The sequence below is a fragment of the Podarcis gaigeae genome (assembly GCF_964106915.1).
Source record: "Podarcis gaigeae genome assembly, chromosome: Z".
NCBI classification, from domain to species: domain Eukaryota; kingdom Metazoa; phylum Chordata; class Lepidosauria; order Squamata; family Lacertidae; genus Podarcis; species Podarcis gaigeae.
In genome coordinates this window covers 43479979-43504342 of record NC_139691.1, presented here as the reverse complement: position 1 = coordinate 43504342, position 24364 = coordinate 43479979, and the positions used below count along the sequence as shown (strand labels likewise).

Genomic DNA, 24364 nt, shown 5'->3' with positions numbered 1-24364 from the left:
TCAAGACCAGTGTTACGTGGTCTCGGTGGCCGTTCCCAGTCACCAGTCTAGCTGCCGCATTCTGGATTAGTTGTAGTTTCTGGGTCACCTTCAAAGGTAGCCCCACATAGAGCGCATTGCAGTAATCCAAGCGAGATAACTAGAGCATGTACCCTATCCACGGGCAGATAGGGTCTCAGCCTGCGTACCAGATGGAGCTGGTAAACAGCTGCCCTGGACACAGAATTGACCTGTACCTCCATGGACAGCTGTGAGTCGAAAATGACTCCCAGGCTGCGCACCTGGTCCTTCAGGGGCACAGTTACCCCATTCAGGACCAGTGAGTCCTCCACACCTGCCCGCCTCCTGTCCCTACAAAACAGTACTTCTGTCTTGTCAGGATTCAACCTCAATCCGTTAGCTGCCATTCATCCTCCAACCGCCTTCAGACACCCACACAGGACCTTCACCACCTTCACTGGTTCTGATTTGAAAGAGAGGTAGAGCTGGGTATCATCCGCATATTGATGAACACCCACCCCAAACCCCCCTGATTATCTCTCCCAGCGGCTGCATGTAAATGTTGAAAAGCATGTGATAACCCTGAGGCACTCCACAAGTGAGAGCCTAGGGGTCTGAACACTCATCCTCTACCACCACTTTCTGAACATGGCCCAGGAGGAAGAAGCGGAACCACTGTATAACAGTGCCCCCAGCTCCCAGCCCCCCAAATGGTCCAGAAGGATGTTATGGTCAATGGTATCAAAAGCCGCTTGAGAGATCCAGCAGAACTAGGAAACAGCTCTCACCTTTGTCCCTAGCCCGCCGGAGATCATTGACCAGTGCAACCAAGGCAGTTTCAGTCCCGTGATGAGGCCTGAATCCCAACTGGAAGGGATCCAAATGGTCTGCTTCTTCTAGGCGTGCCTGGAGTTGTTCAGCAACCACTCGCTCAATCACCTTGCCCAAGAATGGAAGATTTGAGACTGGGTGATAGTTGGCCATATTGGCCAGGTCTAGAGGTGTTTTTTTGAGAAGTGGTTTAATGACTGCCTCTTTCAGCAGGTCTAGGAACGCTCCCTCACAGAGAGAAGCATTCACCACCCTGCAAAGCCCATCGCCTAGCCCTTTCTGGCTAGCTTTTATAAGCCAGGATGGGCAAGGATCAAGGAGACAGGTGGTTGGTTTCATGCGTCCAAGCAGCCTGTCCACATCCTCAGAAATAACAGATTGGAATTGATCCCATTCAACTTGACTAGACAGGACTCTAGCACTCTCCCGCCTCGGCCCTGCTCTCATGGTGGAGTCTACCTCTTTCTGAATCTGAGCGACTTTATCTGCAAAAAAAACTTTGCAAAATCATTGCAGGAGATCATGTGGCCTGTACTGGGCCCTGATGGAGCAGGTGGTTCTGCTAAATTGTGCACCATCCGAAAGAGTCTCTTGCTGCTGTTTTCTGCAGATGCAATAGAGGCGGTGAAGAAAGTCATCTTCGCCGTCACAATTGCCACTTGGTAGGCTCAACATTGAGCTCTAACCCGTGTCCAGTCAGATTCAGAATGAGTTACCGTATTTTTCGCTCCATAGGACGCACTTTTTCCCTCCTAAAAAGAAAGGGAAAATGTCTGTGCGTCTTATGGAGCGAATGTGTGGTCCCTGGAGCCAAATCGCTGTTGCCTTGTGCTCCTGTGGTGCTCTTTGGGGGTGGGGGGGAGGAGCCACGGTGCTCTGCCGGCAGCCTCCACTTTGTCCTGAAGCCCTGGCAACGTTTGCAAGCAGAGGAAAGGCTGGGGTGCTCTTTGAGGGTGGGAGGAGCCACACTGCTCTGCAAGCAGAGGGAAGACTGTGTGCTCCTGGGATGCTTGGTTGGGGTGTGGAGCAACAAATTGCCATCTCTCACTGCCTCCTAATTCAACTGCAAAGGATTGCCTAACTGGATTCTGAGCTCCATTTGAAGTTTAAAAACATTAGGTTTGGGGATTTCTTCAAGTAGCAGTTTTGCAGAAATAGTCATAAATACATTCAAAGCATCTCCACAAACCAGTAATAGTGAGCTCAGTTAAAACCACATCTGGCTCAGTAACAGTTTAAACTGCACAACTATAACCAGACATCCTGTGTGTTTGTGTGTGGACCATATTCCTAGCAGCTAATCTTTATTGCTGAAAAGAGGCACTAATATTTCACTCCAAATCTATAATTCATTATACAAATTCTTACAAGTACAGTCCACCTATACCAAACCAAAAACATTGTGTTCTCTTGTTATTGAATGGAAGCTATTTATCTGCCCTCTTTTCCTCCTCTGTTCTTTGCTCAGTCACTCCATTTTGAATCTTCCTTTCAAAACAACCATGTCTGTTTTGAGAAAACTTCAGAGATTTAGGAACTGGAGCGCAATCATTTGATCTCTTTGCTGTTCCTCCATGCTCCAAGCACTTCTCATTTGCATAGCCCTGGTTTCTCTCCCTGACTATTAATATTCTTGATTAATAACAGTAAAATGCTCAAATTTTAGTTTTCATGACTGCTGCCAATACTGACTTCCCAGTGATAATGAAAACAGCTACATTATAATGGAATGTCTGTCCTTTTTCCATTCTCTTCATTATATACCGTGGCTCGCTTTAAAGCAGCAAAGTGGACAGGAGTACAACATTTGAGTCAGATTTTTTTCTCTCCTTGTTTTCCTTTTCTAAAAACTTGGTGCGTCTTTTGGTCAGGTGCATCCTACGGAGCGAAAAATACGGTGTCTGCCACCGGCGCTCTAGCCGTCTCAACGATTGTTTCATTGCCCTCAGATCAGTGGAAAACCATGGGGCTGTCCGGGCTCCATGCTATCGGAGAGGGCGCTTTGGAGCCAAACAGTCAATAGCCCTGCTTAATCCTCAGGATGAAGTTTTTCATCTTGTCTCTTTCCCTACCATTCCTTATGTTGTGATGAAAAGAAACCACTTTTTATCCTTTAAATTATCTTCATAATTGCTTTAAGTGGTGTGGCCTGTCCCAAAATGAGAGGCTGCAAAACAAGAAAGGAATGAAGTCTTGTGGCCAATAGTGCTTCTGAAACTCAAAGTGTCTGTCTTTTATCTGCGCAAAGATCACACCTATACCAGTGTCACTAGCTGAGTAACACAGCAGAGCTTTAGAATCTTTGCCCTTTTCTGTTTTCAGATGTTTTAGAGTTGACAGTGGAAAAATCCTTTTGCTCACACAGTTCAAAGTAAATTGTTTTATTGCCTCAAGTCAACCCGACAATTATTCACACTATATGCATGTAGTTAAGAGACCCTGGTACATCATAAAGAGGTTGTAGTCAAATTAGTAAAGAGACTCAAAACTGGAGAAAGGTCCTCACTTCTGAAATCGAAGGCCACAATTTGATGGCTGCTGAATGCAGCCTTGGCCTTACACCCGCCAACGCATGTACGCATTATCTGGAGGACGTAGGGTTGGATTAGTTGTGCCAGAAGCCTATAGCCTTGAGCTGTTTCAAGAGGCCTATCACACAGCTGGTATCCTAATCTTGAACAGAAATCAGATAATCAGATGCGGAAGAACGGTAAATTGAGACACAACCCAAGGACATATCCCCAAATTACACATAAGCAAAAGTGCCACGTTAATACTCCTGATTCTGAGCTTGGGATGGCAGGAGGGGGGGGGGGTGGCGGCTTCAGCCACTTAACACCTTGGGTTCTTCTCAAGCTCTCAAGCTCTTGGCTGTAAGAGGTTCTTCCACTTTTTCCCAGTGAAAGTAACACAACCTTAGGCACTTTTTGCCCCTTCCTAGCTAGCGATCACTAGGAGCTTGTTCTGTTTCATTTCTCTCATATCCCTGGCTATGTAATGTTACATTTTCTTGATCCAAAGTCACGGTGGTACATGACAAATGCCTAAGATATGGTTACCAGATGTCCTCGTTTCTCGGGCAGAGTCCCTGGATTTACAAATCTGTCCCCGGACAAAATCCATCCCCGGAATGTCCCCAGATTTAATTTAATGTCCCCGGATTTACAGTATTTTTCGCCCCATAGGGCGCACCTAATTTTTTTTTTGGGGGGGGGGGAATAAAGAAAAAAAATTGTTTCCTCCCCAGCTTCCCCCAACCCCAGCCCCCAGAACAGGCTGCTATCCGCGAGCCATGGGAGAGCTGTGCGACTTCATGCAGCTCTCCCACGGCTAGCGGAGAGCTGCGTGAAGCCCGAAGCCTGGGGCGTGTTGAGCTCGCTTGCGGAACGCTTCTTGAAGCCTGGAGAGCGAGAGGGGTCAGTGCGCACTGACCCCTCTTGCTCTCCAGACTTCAGCGAAAGCCTGCATTCGCCCCATAGGATGCACACACATTTCCCCTTCAATACGGTATATTTTAAGTGTCGTAAATTTATTAGTAGGGAATGAATGTTGTGTGATTGGTTCAATGACACAAGACACATCATATGGGGACTTCTGGTGAGGCAAAATGGTGGGTGCCACTACACCGAGCAGCTCCTGAAGCCAGCCAGAGCCAACTGCACTACCAGGCTGGTTCTGGGCTGCTGAAACTGCTGCTGCTCCACCACTGCTGAGGTGGAACTGGAGATGCCTGGCACGTCAACTGGGTGAACCATTGAACCCCCCCCCCCCCCGGACCCAAATTGAGCCAGGAGCGAGAGCACCCAGCCACCCGGCTGACCCCAGCAGTGCTCTGGGGCCATGGAAACCCTGCAGCTGACGCAGGGAGAAGGAGGAGAGAAGAAGGAAGAGAGAGAAAGAGGAAGGAGAAAAAAGGGGAGAGCCCCGACCTGGCTACGCCACTGCTAAGGAGGAGAGCCCTGGGAGGGCAAGGGCACGTGGCCGAGCCCAGGCCTGACCCAAACCTACTCCACGGCGGCTAGTGTTCCAAGAGAGCAGGCCGGGGCCCAGTGGATAGCCAGGTGACAGAGGAAACTACCAAAGAGAAGATATTACTTCTATTTAAAAAACAAAACAAAAAACAAAACTTTTTTTAATAACTTTTTTTTCTCTTTTCGGATTCTTTGAAAAAAATCTGGTAACCTTTTAAGGGTCATTTGAGACCTTAAATCATGATCTTTAAAATATCCAAACTGGTTAAAATAGCCACCTCTCTGGAAGTCATTACCAAGCGTGTAAGTCATAATAGAAATCCCCATAGCTACAACACTGAACCATTTCCTTAAAGAGCCTGCAAGCTGACAAGTGTGCAGTGACCTCAAAATACAGAAATGTATGTAACTTCAGTTGAGCCATAGGACAATTGATTCTTTCCTAAAAGCTAGAAAGGGTGGCTGGAGACCTCTCAGTAGCTAAGGTTAAATGAATCTACTTTAACCTTACTGTGAGTTTTATTTATCAGTTTTATCATAACCCTGTATTAGGTTTGATGATTTGTTTCTTCTCCATCCATGTCTCTGCAGTTAGTATGAATTAGGATGCCCTTAGTTTGCTTAGTAATATTAAGGTCCTGCACCCCAGTTTAAAGTAAGCAAGATTTGCACTGTTCTCTGGAAAGTTAAGATCTGCACTAAAGGTTTCTACCATTGGGAATGTCCCATTTCTGGCTAAAAGTCAATCAGGGTTTGCTGGTTAAACCCAGAGCTGATTTGATGCATCATTTTATTTGATTAAAATATTACAAGCGTTGAAGTGAGAGGCCACTAGGGCAGCAGATTAAACATTTAATAATAATAAAAAAACTTTCAGAAACTACAGGTGGTGAGCATTATCAGACCTACCTCCCTAACACCTGCAGGTAATGTTCACCATCCTGACACATGAGGTAATGAATTCTGGGTATCTGCTGTGACGTGTTATTTATTTAAAGACAAAATTATGTGGGATGGGGAGAGTCTGCTTGTTTTACTTAGGTGAGAATCTATGCAAATTCAATCTAGCTATTTGAGTAAAGTTCAATCAGCTAAGGTTTCTTCAATCAGGTAACAGGATGATTTTTATTATTCACCTTTGTTGCCTATCTTATTCCATTGAGCTCAGACCACTGTACTTAGATGCACTCCGATACATTCTCAAAACCCCCATTAAGTGCAATGCCTGAGAGAGGAAGATTGGGCCAAGGCCACCCACTGTGAACTTGGTTATCTTCCCCAGCTAAGTCTAAACTAAGGATGTGGAGCCTGGGGCCCTCCAGGTGTTGTTGGGCTCCAGTTGTTGCATTGCAGAGGGTTAGACTAGATGACCCTTGTGGTCCCTTCCAACTCTACAATTTTAAGTTCCCACCAGCCCCAAGCCACCATGGCAAATGGTCATGAATGATGGGAGTTCAAGAGCAACTGGAGGGCCACAGGTTCCTCAAACCTGGTCTTAACTCATAACTGCTACACTAACTCACCCTCATCCAACCTTCATCCAATGACCCTTTCATGGTCTGAAATGAAGTTTATGGAGTTGAGAGGTTTGCTGGACTGAGCTGGCAAGTGCCTGGAGTGAGTCAGCAGTAAAGCACACGAAGCAAGTGGAGTTAACGCTTTATCAGCAAAAACAGGATCTGCATAGGAGTGCCAGGCCTAATGAGCACAGCAAGTCCTTTTTGGTACGGCTTGCCCCCCATGAAGCAGTTGCAGAGACTGAAGGTCCCCACCTTCCCACAGCTGCCTAAGTCCCCACCTCTCCAGGATTTTCCCCAAGGAATCCAAGACTGAAACTGTGTGATGCTAACCTTGTCCACACTCTACATGCCTCTCTTGGTTCTATGGTACAAGGAGGGAGGGGAGCTTGTTGTAACAGGAAGGGGAAACACCTGTGACTCTTCACCAGCCAGACTCATCTCTGCTTCTTGGCCTCCCTCCTCTCCAACTTCTGTTTCTAATTCTGGACTTCTCTCTGCCATAGACTCTCCCTTCTCACTAAGCCCTGTTACCTCTTCAGCTTCTGACGTCTCCTCTTCCCAGTCTACTCCCTCTCCTCCCTCTGACCACTCCATCATCACAACACCAATCTCTGAGCTCTCAGCCTTCTTCCCCTGGGGGTTTCCCAGCTGGTTCCTCCCACCAATCCTCTGCACCCAACCAGTCCCTGATATCAAGTGTGATTCTACAAAGTGTTTTTTAAACATGTGGAATTGATCTGGGGTTCCCATGCAAAATGATTGTGTTGCCCCATGCAAAAGTAATCCAAGTAAGACAAGACTTTTGAATCTTCTTCCCTCAATAAGCAGGTGAAGGCTTGCTGGAGTTCACATTATTTGTTTTTCATTGCAGAAATAATACTGATGATGATCTCTGTGACCCAGATTTTAGCAAAATGCTTGTGTGTATTGTATCATGCTGTTGGCCCAAGTGAGTATTATAAGGAATAGTTCTTAAACATAAGGTAGCTTGCAATGTTTGACAATAGAGGAATTGCTTGGGGAAACTTATAAGGCCACCAGCTTTTAAAATTCAAGGTGTTGTGTGTGTGTGGGGGGGGGGGTTAACAGAATGGCTAGGCACTAGTTGACCATATCCAATCTGTACTCTGGTTGTGTGCATCTGTTGATCTAAATGGCATGTGGGCAAACTGGTAGCCTGGATTAGTTCTTATCCCCCAATCAATTTCTTCCTCTCCCTCTCCCTACTACTCCCATCACTGCTTTGGAAAGTGCCATCACTCAGTGGTGAAGTATACATGCTTTGAATGCAGTAGGTATCAATTCAATCCATAGCCCAGGGAACGTATTGCCTTTGTGCTTAAATAGGACCACTAGGCTTAAAAGGTTGGCCTACTGGGTCATTTTCAGCTAACAATCCCCAACTTTCCTAAGCTGAGAAATGATTTGAGAGCCCTAGCACTTGTCTGAAGTTGTAGACAGCTGCTGCAAGTCCTGAGCTAGCTCAAAAGTAGCCAGCATGTTTCATTCTGGCAGTTGTTGGATTTCAGCTTCCATTAGTCCAATGCAATTTTGCAAATAGTCAGGATTATTTGCTGTCATCCAGCTCACAAATGCACCCAGGCACCAGTTTAGTGAGATTTGAGATGTTTTGAGATGTTACAGAGAAATGGAACTGAGTGACATCTTGCCAGAAAGCTTCTAATGACCTCCACAGCAGCTTTATGTAGATATTAAATATTGTTGGAAACAAAATTGTGGTACACAATAACTCCTATGGGTCCAAGGCACCATCAGTCAATACTTTTCAATGGAACAGACCCTGTAAGTAGTAGTGAAGCCACCACAAAATAAACTACGAACTCACTGAGAGCAGACATACACTGTGGTCTGTGGTATCTCAACCCACTGAGTCATCTAGGGGAGTCAACAGGTTCATGGTGCTTCTGTCTTTCACCTGAATGTCACCCATCAGAGTGATCAAGGCTGATTCTATGCCCAAACTGGCCCTGAACCTGAACTGGAGTATATCAAGATAACCAGTTTCAACCAAGAGCGGAAGCACCACCTCCTGGGTCCAGGCTCCAGGGTGGGTTTTCCCTCAGGGCTGGCTACATCAGTGTTTCCCAACCTTGTGCCTCCAGATGTTTTTGGCCTACAACTCCCATCATCCCTAGCTAGCAAGACCAGTGGTCAGGGATGATGGGAGTTGTAGGCCAAAAACATCTGGAGGCACAAGGTTGGGAAACACTGGGCTACATCACTGAAGACACAGCACTTTACCCTCAACAGCCAGCAAGAGCAGCACTCAAGTCCATATGAAGCAGATAATTTTGCCCTTGCAGATTTTCTTTTACGGCCTAGGACCCTCGTACCTACAGGACCGCCTCTCCCAGTATGCCCCACGGAGGACCTTAAGGTCCATAAATAGCAACACCCTAGAGGTCCCGGGCCCTAAGAAAGTTAGATTAGCCACAACCAGAGCCAGGGCCTTTTCAACACTGGCTCCGGCCTGGTGGAACACTCTGCCTCATGAGACCAGGGCCCTGCGGGATCTGATTTCTTTCCGCAGGGCCTGTAAGACAGAGTTGTTCCACCTGGCCTTTGGCTTGGAATCAATTTGATTCCCTCCCCCTCTTTATTTTTCCTTTCTCTTTCTGTGTTGAGGCTGCATTTTAATTGTTTTAATGTTGTATTTTAATCTTGTTTTTAAGTTGTATTCATTCAACTCGTTTTTATTATTGGTTGTTAGCCATGCTGAGCCGGTCTTGGCTGGGGAGGGTGGGGTATAAATAAATAAATAAATAAATAAATAAATAAATAAATAAATAATAATGATAATAATAATAATAGTTGTTGTTGTTATTGTTGTTGTTATTATTATTATTATTATTATTTTCCACGGTAGGCATCTGATGGCTCCAAGACTGCGTTAATGAGGGTAAATGATTGCCACTTCCATTGCATAATAGCTTTTCTAAGTGGTACATGGGTTGCCAAGTAGGCTGTTTTCTCCACGTTAACCACCACACAGGCACGATTATGTGCTCTTCCATGTGTACAGTCTCCTTCAGAGCAAAACTTATACGCCTTGTACTGCAATTGTCTCCAGCTGCCTGGAACTCCTCAGTAAATCGAGTGCTTGCCTAACTTCCACAGCACCAGAGAGGACATTTGGGTGCAGTTGTGTCTATGGCCCACCATGCCTCAACATTCCACAGGGAGACTAGGACCTTGGCAGAATTGCCTTCCGGATAATCTCTTGCAGCATTCAGGAATCCATCAGCTTCCACACATCTCTAGGAGTGCACCAGATGGTCTCTGATCCTCATGGGATAGCAGCAATTACCCTCCCAAAACCAGTGCTACCTTTGTGGAGCACTGAGTATCTGGGAAGCCATAGGTGGGTCAGGTTGATTGTTCCCAGCTAACCTATTCAGGACTTGGCAATACAGTGGTACCTTGGTTGTCAAACTGCTTGGCTCCCGAACAAATCGGCTCCCGAACGCCACAAACCCAGAAGTAGTGTTCTGGTTTGCAGACGTTTCTTGGAAGCTGAACATTTGATGTGGCTTCCGCTTGAGTGCAGGAAGCTCCTGCAGCCAATCGGAAGCCACACCTTGGTTTTCGAACAGTTCTGGGAGTTGAACCCGGACTCCCAGAACGGATTAAGTTTGACAACCAAGGTACCACTGTATGCGCCAGATTGGCTCCTTCATATACTTACAAAGCATGGGTGAGTGAGATTTTATTTTGAACTGACTTGATATTCTCCAACCACCACTAAGACAGAGGGCATAGTACTTAGTCCATCAGTTATCTGAAGAAGAGGGGATCAGAGGCTGAGAGGGGGAAAGCGTTTTGATTGGGGTGGGGGGGGGAGAGAGTTTAAGTGGGAAAACTGTATTATGGTACTTAAATGAGTTTTCCCCTTGAGTTGCCGTGCAGGAGTTTGACTTGTTCTGTGTTTTTCAGGTTCTGCATTTCCGACCTTGGATGATTTAAATGAAACTGAAGTTGCTCCCCCTGAGCCAAGGACGAAAGTACAGATCGTATCTGAACAGCTGGTGACCTTTTTCAACCCAGTGAGTAAGTGCTTTTGTAGCATCATTTTTCATTGCCCCCTCTTCAGGTCCTTGAGAGGATTAGAAATGTTTGTTACTGTGGTCCTTCAGTGAAAGGTCTCTTTGTTGAGCTATATTGAGGGGTGTTATTCTATGCAGAGTGCCACGTTTCATGTTTGGAAAAGGAAATAAAAAGGGGTTGTCCAAAGGAATCAACCCTCCATTTCCTCTCATGTTGCAGCTGCACATGGATCACCCATACTGGTTTGTAAGCATCTTAGAATAATAGAATTGTAGAGTTGGAAGGGACCATGTGGGTCATCTTATTTGAGAAGCCCTTAAAGCCCTCCTGATGCACAGGACTAGTTTGAGCAGTTCTTTGGATGGGCTGAGATGCTCCCAATGCAGAATTAATGGTAGGTATCAAATGTTTGCATAGTGCTGTATCTAGTAACCCAACAATGCATTGACAGCAAAAGAAAAAAGTCAAGGCAGCAGTAGCTGTTGTTGTTATTTGTTACCCACCCTTTGCGCTAAGATCCCAGAGAATGTTACAAAAATTGAAAACACAACATAAAAACAGTTTGTTTTAAACTTGCAAAGAGAGAAGAGGGGACCATTTTTAAAATAGACATCTCAAGTGTCAAATGTCAGGGTAAAAAGGGGCATCTTTAGCATTCACTAAAAGATTCAAAGTGAAGAATCCAGACACGCTTTTGGCGGAAGGGGATTCTACAACTTAAGGGCTGCCACAGAGAATAAGCTTTCCTAAGCTGCCGCCACCTGAGGGTAGTGGAACAACCAAAAGGACTTAGAGATACATTGTGGATATTCACGGACATGTACATAGTTATCCAGTGGTGGTCCTGCTCAGAGTATACCCATTGAAATTAAAGGACTTAGTCTCTTTATGTTTGATGGTTTTACACTGAGTAGGACTTGTATACAATCCATAAATCCAGTGCTGGGCAGGCCAATAAAGCAGGGTTTTCCTTTCTCTCCCATTCTTGGCTCTGGAGCCAAGTGAGGATTCCCAGGTAAGATCCTCCCTCTATTGTGTGGGCAGGTAATCCCTCTCCTACCTGGCCTAGTCTCCTTGGCAACGCTTCCCCCAGGTGGGATTGGACAACTGACTGAGGTAGGCGGGGACCTCCAGGTATCCCATCTGAGGGAAGGCAAAGCCAAGCCTATGCTGATGGAGCCGCTCCAGATCCAGGGGCTGTGCGCGTCCACGCAAAGGGCGCCCCCCGTTTTAAGCAGGGAGCGGTCATTCTTGCCATACTCCAAGAGCATAGGGGTTGGGCCAAACAGGCCAATGGAACACAAGGCAAGCCTTGCTCCTCCTCCTGCTGAGCTGTGGTGCATGGATCCCCAGCATGCTGCACATGTGCTTGCAGGTGTCCACAGCAGACTTCCCTGGTGCCTGCAGGGCCCCATCCCCCCTCTAAAATGAATCTTGCAACAATCCTTCTTTAGCCAATGGAATGCTTTTCACCCACCCTCAGTTCAATTGTGGCAAGGAGGCAATTTCAAGTGAGTAACGGCTGGGGGCTGGGTAGGAGAGCAGCTGCATGTGTGTCGTGCCCATGACCATTTCTCTTTGCTTACAAATGTGCCCACTGACTCCTGAAAGGTCAGCAACACTTGCTGCAGTGGCTGGATGCTGAAGAAGTTGAAGGAGAAGAAGGGCGACCCTGCTTTCGGTTCCCTCTTTTTCTCCCACTAGTGGATTTCAGAATCAGTTTGCTGTGCGTTGTAGGGGCTGCTTTTTACAAACGAAACAATTGCAAAGCCCCATTAAGTATCTTTGCAAGCCGCTTAGAGACTATTGTAGTTAAGTGGTATATAAATTGTTTAAATAAATGAAAGAAGGGCCTTGCACAGATCTTGCTGCATGGCTCTTTTGCTTTTTGGCGGTAGTGTTGCTGTTTCCACCAAAAGGAGAAGCAGACTTCAAAGTGGCACTTGGAAATAATCAGCTCATTAGTGTGTGGAGATTGCCCAGTTTGTTCCAACCTTCAAAGGAAAAAGGCCCTCCTGAATCTTATTCAGATACTCCAAAGCAAAGGGCTCAATCAAAAACATACTTTCAAAACCACCACGTTGATGCTTGACCCCTCTGTGAGTCTTTCTCTGCTTTTTTTCTGCTACTGTTCCTTTCCTCCCTTGCATGGAGTTGATGCATAAGTGAGAAGGAACTCTCAGCAAATTTCCAATAAAACATAATATCAGCCATTTGCATATTCCCCCCCCCCCCCCGGAAAAAGGAAACATGTCTCATAGAAAGAGGACACTGAGCTAATTTGTATGCATAGATCAGGGCTGAGAAACCTCTGGCCCTCTGGATGTTGCTAAACTACATATCCCATTAGTCCCAGCCAGCATAGTCAAGGCTGCTCAGAGTTGTAGTCCAGCAACATCTGGGGTGTGTGTGTGAAAGGTTCTTCACCCCTGATATGGATACAAACATGGATTCAGAGCCATCTTTCCCATAGGGTTTAGTGGTGCGTCACACCAGGGCACTGGCCTCTCAGGGGCACCCCAGCAAGTGGAGGAGCTGCGTGGCTTTGCTGGTTACCTCCCCTTTCCCTGCACAGCCGCCATCTGCGCCCCCCCCAACCATAAGGCTGGCGGATGTGCCGCTTCTCCCCCAAGCCTCCTCGGGAGGAGAACGACCCCTGCAGAGGCTTAGGATGGAAGCTGTGCCCCACCAATCATATGGCTGGCGGGCACACAGCTAGCCTCCCAAGCCTCTGCGGGGATCATTCTCCTCCCGAGGAGGCTTGGGAGGGGCGCAACATCACTCCCAAGCCTCTGCGGGGATCGCTCTTCTGCAGCAGCATGGGGGAGAGTTGTGCTCCCCCCCCCCAGATGGCTAACAGTGAGCAACTATGGCCACCCCAACACTATCCGTGGTAATTTGCGGGTGCTGGGCAGATATTTGCACCACGGTGGTATATCTGCTAAAGACGGCCCTGCATGGATTCAAGCTATAGTAATTCTAATGTTGGACCCACTGAAATGAATGGACATGACTAATTTAGGTCCACTCATTTCAATAGGTCTGCTCTGTATAGAATGCTCTTGGATACCCTGTAGTTGGGGAAGATGGTGACCAGGTGAACTTCATGCCTGCTCAGTCACCTGCCCAGATGTTGTCACTCACTGTTGACGGGAGACTCTAAGAACCCTCTTGCTCTCTCTTCTTAGGGTCTTTTCTCTTTAAACCAGACTTGGACTGAAGAGACTTAAAGGACTGTTCTCTTTAAAGTGGAACACATGGCCACCCTAAATGGAAGCAGCGGTCTGGAATAACTTTGCCTCGTGCCTCAGTGTGTACATGTTTAAACTGGGCTTGGAAGTGAAATCTTGCATTTCTGCTTCATTTCCCAAAGCGTGTCGACCCAAAACAAATCAGGCAGTGGTACCTTGCCAAGCTGGGGAAAAGAGCAACAAGTCGTTGTGTCTGGAACACAAGTGCTGCTTCTCGTCTAAAAAGCATGTTCAGTTGGACTGCTACACTCCACTCAAAGACCGTAAGTGGCATTCTGCCTCCAGGGCTCTTTCACTTGTTCTGCAAAGCTGGACACACATAGTTTCTTATGCCTACACTGCCACCTTCTGCCAAGACCTTGTTGCTGCTTTTCCCAGGTGGCACAGCAGAGTAGTATAGATACAGGGTCAGGTTTGTAAGCAGTAGTGGCTGCTGGTGACCCTTGGGATTAGTTGGGGCAGAAGCCAGCAGTAGGTGAAGTCAGAGCCAATGACAGGCAGAGCCAACTCGCTCTGATTCCCCCACCCCACCTTCCTCCATTCAAGGGATAACACTGAAAATCGTGGGGAGGAAGATGACAATGCATTGCCAGCCCATGGATTGGTTGTAATCAAGGAGGCAGGCAGGTGAGGGATGGCTGAGAGCAGCTCAGCTTCATGGGGCGGTTCCCCACTTGCCCTACTTAATGGACTAGCCCCCACTGCTTGCAGGTCTGTGTTGAGGACTTATATAATGCACCAGGAAGCTCTCAAATGAGCATGAGGGGCCATAGCTCGGAACACAAGATTTTCACACAGTAGGCCCCATGTTATATCTCTCTCCTTGCCAGCTAAGTAAAAATCTCAGCCGATCTGGGAAATATTTCTGTCTGAGAAGTCATACCAGTCAAAGCAAACAGTGTTGGACTAGACCAGGTTAAGTGTTGTGCTGTACCACTTCAGTTGTTGCTGGGCTACAAGTCCTTCATTCCATCATCCCTAACAACAACTAGAAGGCGACAGGTCCTGCACCCTTTGACTTCACAGAGTAGTGATCTGTTTCATTTTACATCAGTGCACACAGATATTGTGGCTCCCATTGTGTCTTGGAGTGCATCTTAAAATGGTTCTTCAAAATTCAATGTGCTTCTCCTGTAGAGTTTATTTTCCATCCAGTTTGTCTGTTTGTAGAGCGGTTTTGGTACTTGAATGCTTCAGGGTGTGCAGCATATGTCAATAAACAACACGTGCTTATAGTCCACAAAGCACACGCTGTGTGCATTCTAACAATCTGTTGACAAAACACAAACCCTTCACAGGCCTCTTAGACTCCAGCGTCTCACAAATTATTGGGTCACCTCCTGCAATGGGTAATTGGCAATTTTATTGCCCTGTTCAATCGTCTGATTCTTCACTTCGCTGAACATGTTTGCTATTTTCCCCTGCCAGTTTTGAGAACAGTGGGAGGCAAGGCCTGTTGCTTTCATGTGGTCTTCCTGGAGGCTTCTGGGTGGCCTGTTGGAAAGAAGGCTGCCAGGCTAGGTGGACCTTAGGGCTGATCCAGCAGCATTTCCATCACAGTTTTATTTACAACAAATGTAGATCGGGAGCCAACAAAAACCCCTCTGCAGCTAGTTTCACATGTTTGGAGTCTTTGAGTTTGTTTGTTTTCTCAGACAGGCAGCCTCTCTTCTTCTGATGCCACATGACAAACTGCTTTTGTAACTTAAAAGGGAGGAATTTTTATTTTACTTATTTGCAATGTTTATATGCCAGCAACATTATAGGGGGGAAATATTATGGCAGTGAACTGCATAAAATCAGCAATACAGCCATTCCTGTACCATAGCTGTCAACTTTCAGATTTGAAAATAAGGGATCAGCAACCTCGAAAATAAGAGATCAGCAGCCTCACCTGCCCCGGGGACAGTCTACGGGATATCTAACAATCCAGGATAGCAGCGGGAAGCAGTGGGAAACAGAGCTGGAATAAGGGAATTTCCTGCAAAAAAAGGGAAGGTTGACAGCTCTGTTCTGTACAGGGATAGCCTTACCATCGTAGTCCAGGCATTGGTAACCTCAAGGCTGGATTACTGCAGTGCACACTATGGGGGGCTGCCTTTGGGCCTGATTAGGGAGCTACAGTCGGTGCAGAATGTGACAGCCAGACTGCTGATGGAAGAATGTGGCCAACATGTGAGCCCATTGTTAAAGCATCTGCACTGGCTGTCCATCTGCTTCCAAAATAGATTCAAGTATATACAGTTTTACCGTATATGCTCAAGTATAAGCTGACTTTTTCAGCACATTTTTTATGCTGAAAAAGCCCCCCTCGGCTGATACTCAAGCGAGGGTCCTTTCAGGCTGCTCCTTCCTCCTCCTCCTCCTCCGCCTTTGGCGCTGTTGGCGGTGGCGGAGAAGGGACAAGCAGGTGTCTAAACAGTGGGTCCTTTGCCGCTGCTGCCACCACCAGGTTTGTGGTGTGGTGAACTTATTGACTCAAGTTTTCCCAGTTTTTTGTGGTAAAATTGGGTGCCTCGGCTTATATTCGGGTTTGGCTTATACTCGAGTATATATGGTAATTCACAAAGCACTGAAAATTTTAGGGACCTTAGGGAACACCTGAACTTTTCTATCCCAGGACAATCGCTAAGATCATCTGCAGGCATGTTGGTGGTGCTTCTCCAAGTTGGCAAGGCTTATTTGTCAACAACAAGACCTAAGCCCTCAGTGTCATTGGTCCAGCATTATGGAATAGTCTGCCAACAGAGATTCAGCAGGCACCTTCGGTTTCCAGTTTTAAATGCCTGCTGAAAACTTTCCTATTCCAATAGGCTTATGCAGGCAATTAAGGCTGGATCTCTCCATAATAGCTAGCTGATTTCTGATTTCAGAATTTTAATGTGGTTTTTATTGTACAGTTTTACGTATAACTGTTGCAAACCACTCTGATACTTTGTATGAAATAAAATTGCATTCATAAAGCAAGTCCCAAACTCGTTGCAAATCAGTAGAGCAGATTAATGCATCAACATAGCTTGATCGCCCAAGGGAAGCCTGAGTAAACAGGTGCATGTTAAGCAGGTGTCTAAACTGTGGGTGCTTATTGGAATTGCATTTCAAAGAGAAGGCTCTTGCTTTATTCTGTTTATTTTTACTCAGACAAATTATATACCACTTAAGCACAATTGTCTCTAAGTAGCATACGTCAAACTCAACAGTGCAATAAATATATAAAACCAGTTTAAAACTATAAAATCAGATCTGACTGTTAAAAGGCCTGCTGGAATAAAAAGTGATCATAAGATGAACCTCAGGAGCATATGGCAATGCTAACAGCATTGAAATATCTCAGCAGAGGTGCAGAATGTAAAGCATTCCCAGAGATACCCTGGTCTTCAAGTTGTTCCACAGAAAGACCTTAAACTTGGCCCGGTATCATATTTGCAGCCTCTGCAACTCCTTCAGCACATATGTTTTGCCCTGTGAAAGAGGTACCTCCTTCAACAACCTGGCAGCAGCCTTCTCCAGCTCAACTTTAATGGATGCCCCACAAATAATGCTGTGATACATTCTGGAGGTTACAGATGCCTGGACTTCTGCAGTTAAACAAGCCCAATCTAGAGCTGCCAGGAAGGGCTACAGCTCATAGGACATCTGCTTTGCATGCAGGATGTCCCTGGTTTGATATCAATGTAAGGCTGGGAAAGATTCCCTGGAGTGCCTCTGCCAGTCAGTGCAGACAATACTGAGCTAGATGGACCAATTCAGTACAAAGGCAGCTTCCTATATTCCTTAACAGCCATAGGCAGTCAGAGCCACTGTAGTCACTTGTGTGTCCAGTGACAAAGATTCAGCCAGGAGTGCACCCCAGAATGTTCAAATTCATATTGTGATAAGGCAACATTCCCCAACTGGGTGGCCTCAAAATGTTGCTAGGCTCTAACCCTAACACTAACCCTGACCCTGACCCTAAACCCTAACCCTAACCCTAAACCCTGACCCTAACCCTTAATCCTAACCCTAAACACTATCACTAACCCTAACCCTAAACCCTAACCCTTAATCCTAACCCTAAACACTATCACTAACCCTAACCCTAAACCCTAACCCTTAATCCTAACCCTAAACACTAACCCTAACCCAAAACCCTAACCCTAACCCCAGTGGCGTAGCGTGGGTTGTCAGCACCCGGGCAAGGCAAGTAATTTGCACCCCCTAACCCGTGGATTTGCGCCCCCTAACCCTAACCCCCAGATGTTGCACCCAGTGCGGCCTGCACCCCCCACGCTACGCCACTGCCTAACCCTATACCCTAAACCCTAACCCTAACCCTAACCCTGACCCTGACCCTAACCCTAATCCTAAACCCTGACCCTAACCCTAAACCCTGACCCTAACCCTAACCCTAAACCATAACCCTCAACCCTCAACCCTCAACCCTCAACCCTAAACCCTAAACCCTAAACCCTAAACCCTAAACCCTAACCCTAACCCTACTACCCTAACATACCTCACAGGGTAGTTATGAGGGCCAACTGGGTGTTTATGCCACCTTGCAGGGCTGCCAACTTGAATAAAATATTGTGGGGGCCCAGGTAAGCACCACCCTGTATAACTGATCACATGACACGGTGCACACACACCATTTGAATGGCAATGCCCATCAACTTTGCAGGAGACCAGCCCAGGGGCAGAGCTTCATGCTCCAGCACCAGGGGGTGGAGAGCAGGCAGGGGCGGGGCTGGCATGCATCACGGGATGGGGCGCGTCTGCAGAGGCATGGCATGCATCCTGGGGGCATGACACACTGCCCGAAGGGGCATGGTGCGCATCCTGGGGGTGGGGCACACCGCCTGCAGGGGCAGGGCACCCAGTGCAGGAGGGTGGGCAGCTGCAATGGCTCCCTACTGGGATCACGCTGCCGCGGGCAGTACACTCCCCCCGCACTCCTCTTCCTCCGCCAGTGGACCAGCCCCTGAAATATTTTATTGTGGGGGCTGGAGCACCCATGGCCCCTAGGAGTTGGCTCCTATGCCACCTTGACCGCCTCTGAAAAAATGTAATAATGAAAAATACTGGCATAAAAGGACATATTAATAATAAAAAAGACCTACCCACATGATGCTGACACGATACCCTGCATGAATGCTGTGCAATAGAATGTACTTTCACCCAATTATTTGTTTGCTTGTGTTGCAACACAAAAAATAATCTCTAATAAAACCAATTTTTTAAAGGGATATTAACTGTAAAGTAATTGTTCATTCCCCTCCTATAGGGAATACTCCCCCCAAGACACTTCCCTATCTAACACTCAATTTAAAATGAATGCCTTATCACAGCTTCCCCTGGCCTGCTGCCCTCCAATAGCTCTAACTCGCATCAGTTTTGACCCCAGGCCAGGCATTTGGGGGCTGATAGGAATGAGAGCTGTTACACCACAATGGTTCTCCTATGTTTCTGTGATAGCACAGGAGTGTTGGTTTACATCAGAGCAGTTTGAACTCAGAGTTGCATCCCAGAAATAAACTTTTCCCACTAAACATGTAGGTAAAGGTAAAGGTACCCCTGCCCATACGGGCCAGTCGTGTCCGACTCTAGGGTTGTGCGCCCATCTCACTTAAGAGGCCGGGGGCCAGCGCTGTCCGATGACACTTCCGGGTCACGTGGCCAGCGTGACAAGCTGCATCTGGCGAGCCAGCGCAGCACACGGAAACACCATTTACCTTCCCGCTAGTAAGCGGTCCCTATTTATCTACTTGCACCTGGGGGTGCTTTTGAGAGATTCTATCTTACTCCTGTGCTAGCTTTCTAGCTGCAGAGACTTGACTGCAACAAGAAAGGAGTTGGGAAAGATCATGGCACCCAAAACATCACCATTCTGTAGTGATTAAAAAAAAAAAAGGATATGTGTGTCCCAGAACACTTGCAGGATATGCTTCATAACTTGGGTAGAAGGTGAACAAAGTGTGTAGTAGTTGCAGTATGTAGGTGGAGGAGATGCAAGACGTTACCATGGAGTGGTTTATGTGCAAGAGGGGTTGCACAAAAGGAGGGGAAAGGAGGCATGTGAGTGAAGGCATGTACAAAGGGGTATAAAGCAGAGCTACAGAGTAGAAAAGGGAAGTGGCTTCAGAAATCAGGTTGAGCTTAAGTAGTTGCATGGGGTGGGAAGTGGAAGCTCCAGGGGGTTAATGTGGGGGAAATGGCAGGGGTGGTGGTGGAGCAAACAGGAGCACAGCTCCTAGTGTACTATAGACATCCACGTGCTTTGGAGATTATTTATTGCAGATGTGGCCATGAAGCAAAGCTTACTAGGTTGTCGGACAGTTACAAGCCATGCTGATGTTGATTGAACTGTAACAGGCCCTCAACAGATCCTACGGATGCTTGGTGCTGGGATAGGAGGACTGATCCTTCTTGCATGTCTCCCATGTTGCTGTTTTATTCTGGAGAGGAGGTAAGAGATACTTCCTCCTGTGTAAAAGCACAGCTGCGTTATGGTGCACTTCAGCACTCTCACAGTAAAATGCAGTGGAGTGGAGGGAGCAGAGGTGCCGACTCCTAGGGGCCAAACCCAGTCTTACCTGCTAAAAAAAAAAGGTCATGTCAGTTTGGAGGAGCCAGGAACACAATGGCAATGTGGCCTTAGTGGCTGGGTCATCCTCCTTCTTCTCCTGGTGGCAGTAGCAGCAGCAGCAGCCACCAACCATTGAAGCCACCACATTCCTGGCTCCTCCAAGCTGGCGTGATGTCCTGACATGATGTCATCACACGTGGGATGTTGGGCCCCCCACCACACTTGCAAGTTAGTGTCTCTAAGATGGAGGGACTCTAACTCAGCGGCAGAGCACATCCAAAAGTCCAGTCTCTGACATCTCCTTTAAAAGGACCAGGAAGCAGGAGATGAGAGGACACATTTCCACCCCATATCTAGAAGATCCACCTTGATCACTGTGACCTCCTGATGGGGCATTTCTGGAGGTTCCCCATGCCCCTGAGATTAGATTGGCCTTCACTTTAGTGTGGCAGGCCCTGCCCTGTGGAATTTCCTCACAGAGCTACAATTCCTAGCAACCTGAACGAAATACAATTTCCAGATTTATTTTTTTTTGGGGGGGGGGAGTGGGCAACCATTTGCTTTATATGATTGCTGAATGTGCTTTAAACATATGGTATGGGTGTGGCCACTGTCCATGGCAGACAATCCTGAACTAGGCAGGCCGACAGTCTGATCTGGGGTAACGTAGCTTCCTTATGTTCCCACACAAACTTTTAGCACAAAGTTGCTCAGCTATCAAATTATTTACCATGAAAAATAAATTGCCCTGCCTGTGCATATGGAACCACACACACTCAGGCATTATTCCTCTCCCCTTGCCAGATGGTTATTTGTTGAAAGTTTCCACACATGGACCTCCTGCATAGAATCTTTGCATTTACAATTTCCTCTGCTCTCAGCACCCAATGCTGAAACTGCGGATAGCCAAGCAGAGCCACTGGCACATCTCCAAACAAGAGACTAGAATTAGCAAAGAATGGTCTGCTAAGATAAGCCCTGGGAAATGAATGTGTGAGAGATGGGATTCATATCAATGCTGAAGTGATTTGCCCAGGAAGGGCTGTGTGGAGTGGATGGACTGCTGCTATTGCTAGGAATATTATTGGATGTTGCTTAAAAAGGCCTTTTTTAAAAAAGAAAAAGAAAGCAAGCAAAAAAGGCCATAATTAACTAGATGTTGAACCATTTTAATTTCTAGCACACCCTCATTGAAATGTTTGAATACATCAAAAGAAGCAAAACTGTAAGGAAGAATTATCTTTTCTAGTTTCAAGATGGCACCTCTTTTGGCATAGGGTTCCAGTGAGTTATTTCAACACATCTGCAAGAGTGTAACATATACTGGGAAATTACCAAAGCTGTATGTGGGTCTTTCATCTGCAGGTGCATTGCACAAGTAAAGAATTTCTCACCTGTTGCTGCTGCATTTGGCTTTTGAAAGCTAAATTGGACATGACGGATTGGCATGCCTTCCTTGTTCGTATATAAAGGAGAGGATTTAGGGGGATAGGGCTTACTGCAGCGTTCGGGGACTTGTAGCCTTCCAGAGGCTGTTGGACTCCAGCATCCCTGACCATTGGCCATGCTAACAGGGGCTGATGGGGGGGTTTGATCTGGAAGTCCACATGCTACCCACTCCTGGTTTACTGGAACTGAGCTGGGGGTGGAGAAAAGTGGACAGAGCAAATAAACTAGGGTGGAAGGAAGCAGCAAAACCCCTCTCTCACACCTTCCTATAACTGTTGCAATCATCTGAATTTCTCTTGCTTTGAGTGAGATTAAAAAGGTAAAGGGACCCCTGACCATTAGGTCCAGTCGTGGCTGACTCTGGGGTTGTGGCACTCATCTCACTTTACTGGCCAAGGGAGCCAGCGTACAGCTTCCGGGTCATGTGGCCAGCATGACTAAGCCGCTTCTGGCGAGTCAGAGCAGCACACGAAAACACCGTTTAGCTTCGTGCTGGAGTGGTACCTATTTATCTACTTGCACTTTGACGTGCTTTCGAACTGCTAGGTGGGCAGGAGCTGGGACCGAGCAAAGGGAGCTCACCCCGTTGCGGGGATTCGAGCCACTGACCTTCTGATCGGCAAGTCCTAGGCTCAGTGGTTTAACCCACAGCGCCACCCGCGTCCCTTTTGAGTGAGATTACTGGTTCTTAAATTCAGTGCTTCTACTCTGACCTACAGTAGCTCAGGTCTCAGGCAGGGATCCTTCCCTTCACTTGCTACCATGAATGCATAACGTCCCAGGTTTGATCCCTGATATCACCCTGTTAAAAGATCAGATAGGAAGGGAAGGGAAAGATGCCTGCCTGAGCCCTGTCCAGTTATCGCCAGTCAGTGCTGAAACTGGAAAATAGTCTTACCTGCTATCAGACCAGGGGCAGATCTATACTCATGGTTTTTAATGTTAAGGAAGAGTTAAGGAATGGTTTTGATAACATAAATGGACACATGACTTCCTACTTTTTACGTTAATAATGCGTTATTACCTTGTCTTTTTATAGCTTAATTTTTAATCGTTTTATGCTGCTACATTGGTGAAACACTGCTCACATGTCCCCCCCAGAAGGAGTAGCAGAGCAACCAGTGACCAGCAGCATGGAAAGAAAGAGCATTTTGGAAAATGGTGTGGCTGGGTATTACTTACATTTGACCGGGCAGGAGGGAGGCATGATAAAAATGTTAAATAGCAAGTGACATTTTAGAACGACATATCTAGTATCGTTTTGATATGGGGAAATAACATTGAACAGGTCAGTATAGCTGCAGCCCTGGTTTACTACCCTTCCCACCATTAAGTGTATCCGGAATCTGCCAGGAAATGCACAATATTCTCATTGAAGTTTTTTTTTTGGTGGCATTTCAGCCCATGTTTTAATGCATTACGAAGAGGCCCCAAAGGAGATGATTTTGAAGAAGACAGTGATGATGAGAGTGATGAAAGCAGTGATAGCCATTCTTCATCATCCGTCCAAGATGATGTTGAGAAACAAACGAGCAAGAAGAAAAAGGGCAAATAAACAACTCACCACTATTTGACCAACTTTTGTATGTGTGTTTTGTATTCATATCCTCAACCTTTCCATTTTTTCAGTGCTCACGGCAGCTTATATAAAATCACAACACACACACACATATAACACAAAGAATTAAAAAAGATTATAACACAATCCAGCACCAAAAGTAAAGAAAAAAGCAAAACAATAATTAGGCAGGCTCCCTCAAGGAGGACAAGTGCAAGAGAAAATATAAGTTTGAGTATTGAAAACTAAAAGGAAACAGGAGTAAAGTTAACCAAATTCTGGGGGCCAGAGTGGGTCATAGTCGAAAAGGCCCTGCTCATGTAACTTAATGTTACCAGACCTCCCCGTTTCCCAGGGACAGTCCCCGGATTTACAAATCAGTCCCTGGACAAAATCCATTGAAGTTGAAAAGTGTCCCTGGATTCATGGAAAAAAATCTGGTAACCTTAATGTAACTACCAGCCTCCCACCTATAGGAGAGGATATATGGAGCCAAGCCTGTAATGATGGACTCAGTGAATGGGCAAGTTCATATGAGAGAAGACAGTCCTTTGGATAAACTGGTCCCACACCATTTTAGGGCAGCTCCCTCTAAACAGTCCTCCCCTAAAACAGCTCCCATCAGCCCCAGCCAAGGGCCACAGTCAAATTACCCAAATGCTGGTTGTCAAGCCGTGTAGTTGCATGGGGTGGGAAGTGGGAGCATGGACTCTGCATGCCGAAGGGTCCCAAGTTCAAGCCAGTTCAAAAGGATCTCAGTGGAGATGGGAAAAGATGATTACTAAAGATTCCAGAGAGATTACTGCCAGTCAGAGAAGGCAGTATTGGATTGGATGGGAGGCATAGTCTGACTCAGTTGAAGGCAGCTTCCTATGATCAACAGCAGACATTGAGGTGTCCCAGGAGCAAGAGCGTAAGAAGAGCCTTAGTGGATGAGGCCTCCAGCATCTTGTTCCCACACTGGTCACCCAGGTGCATGTGTTTCTGATGGTGTTTTGTACTTTAATCAGAGATGAGGACCTTTTACAAGAATGCCTTAGACAGTCTTTTAAACAAGCAGCCACAAGATGGTGGTATAAGCAAACAATTTTCCATTGCTTTTCCTTTTCCTCTGGAAGTTGCTATGCATGTGATGATCCCATTTAAAATGAAGAAGC

General features: G+C 46.6%; 1 protein-coding gene across 1 annotated transcript; it reads left to right on the top strand.

The window, feature by feature from the left end:
- Positions 1–5173: 5173 nt before the first annotated feature.
- On the top strand, positions 5174–23223 carry FMR1NB (FMR1 neighbor). The gene is made up of 7 exons (XM_083723136.1): positions 5174–5203; positions 5680–5728; positions 7194–7271; positions 10277–10390; positions 13761–13901; positions 19987–20080; positions 23051–23223. The coding sequence occupies exons 3-7, from the start codon at positions 7205–7207 to the stop codon at positions 23202–23204; spliced, it is 570 nt and encodes a 189-aa protein (XP_083579262.1). The 5' UTR covers positions 5174–5203; positions 5680–5728; positions 7194–7204; the 3' UTR covers positions 23205–23223.
- Positions 23224–24364: the final 1141 nt, after the last annotated feature.

Bases quoted from the DNA above. Each gene is read 5' to 3' on its own strand.
- FMR1NB (XM_083723136.1), top strand. From the start codon at position 7,205: ATGATGATCTCTGTGACCCAGATTTTAGCAAAATGCTTGTGTGTATTG. The intron at 7,272-10,276 runs GTGAGTATTATA...TGTGTTTTTCAG, and splicing joins GTATCATGCTGTTGGCCCAA to GTTCTGCATTTCCGACCTTG. The intron at 10,391-13,760 runs GTAAGTGCTTTT...CATTTCCCAAAG, and splicing joins GACCTTTTTCAACCCAGTGA to CGTGTCGACCCAAAACAAAT.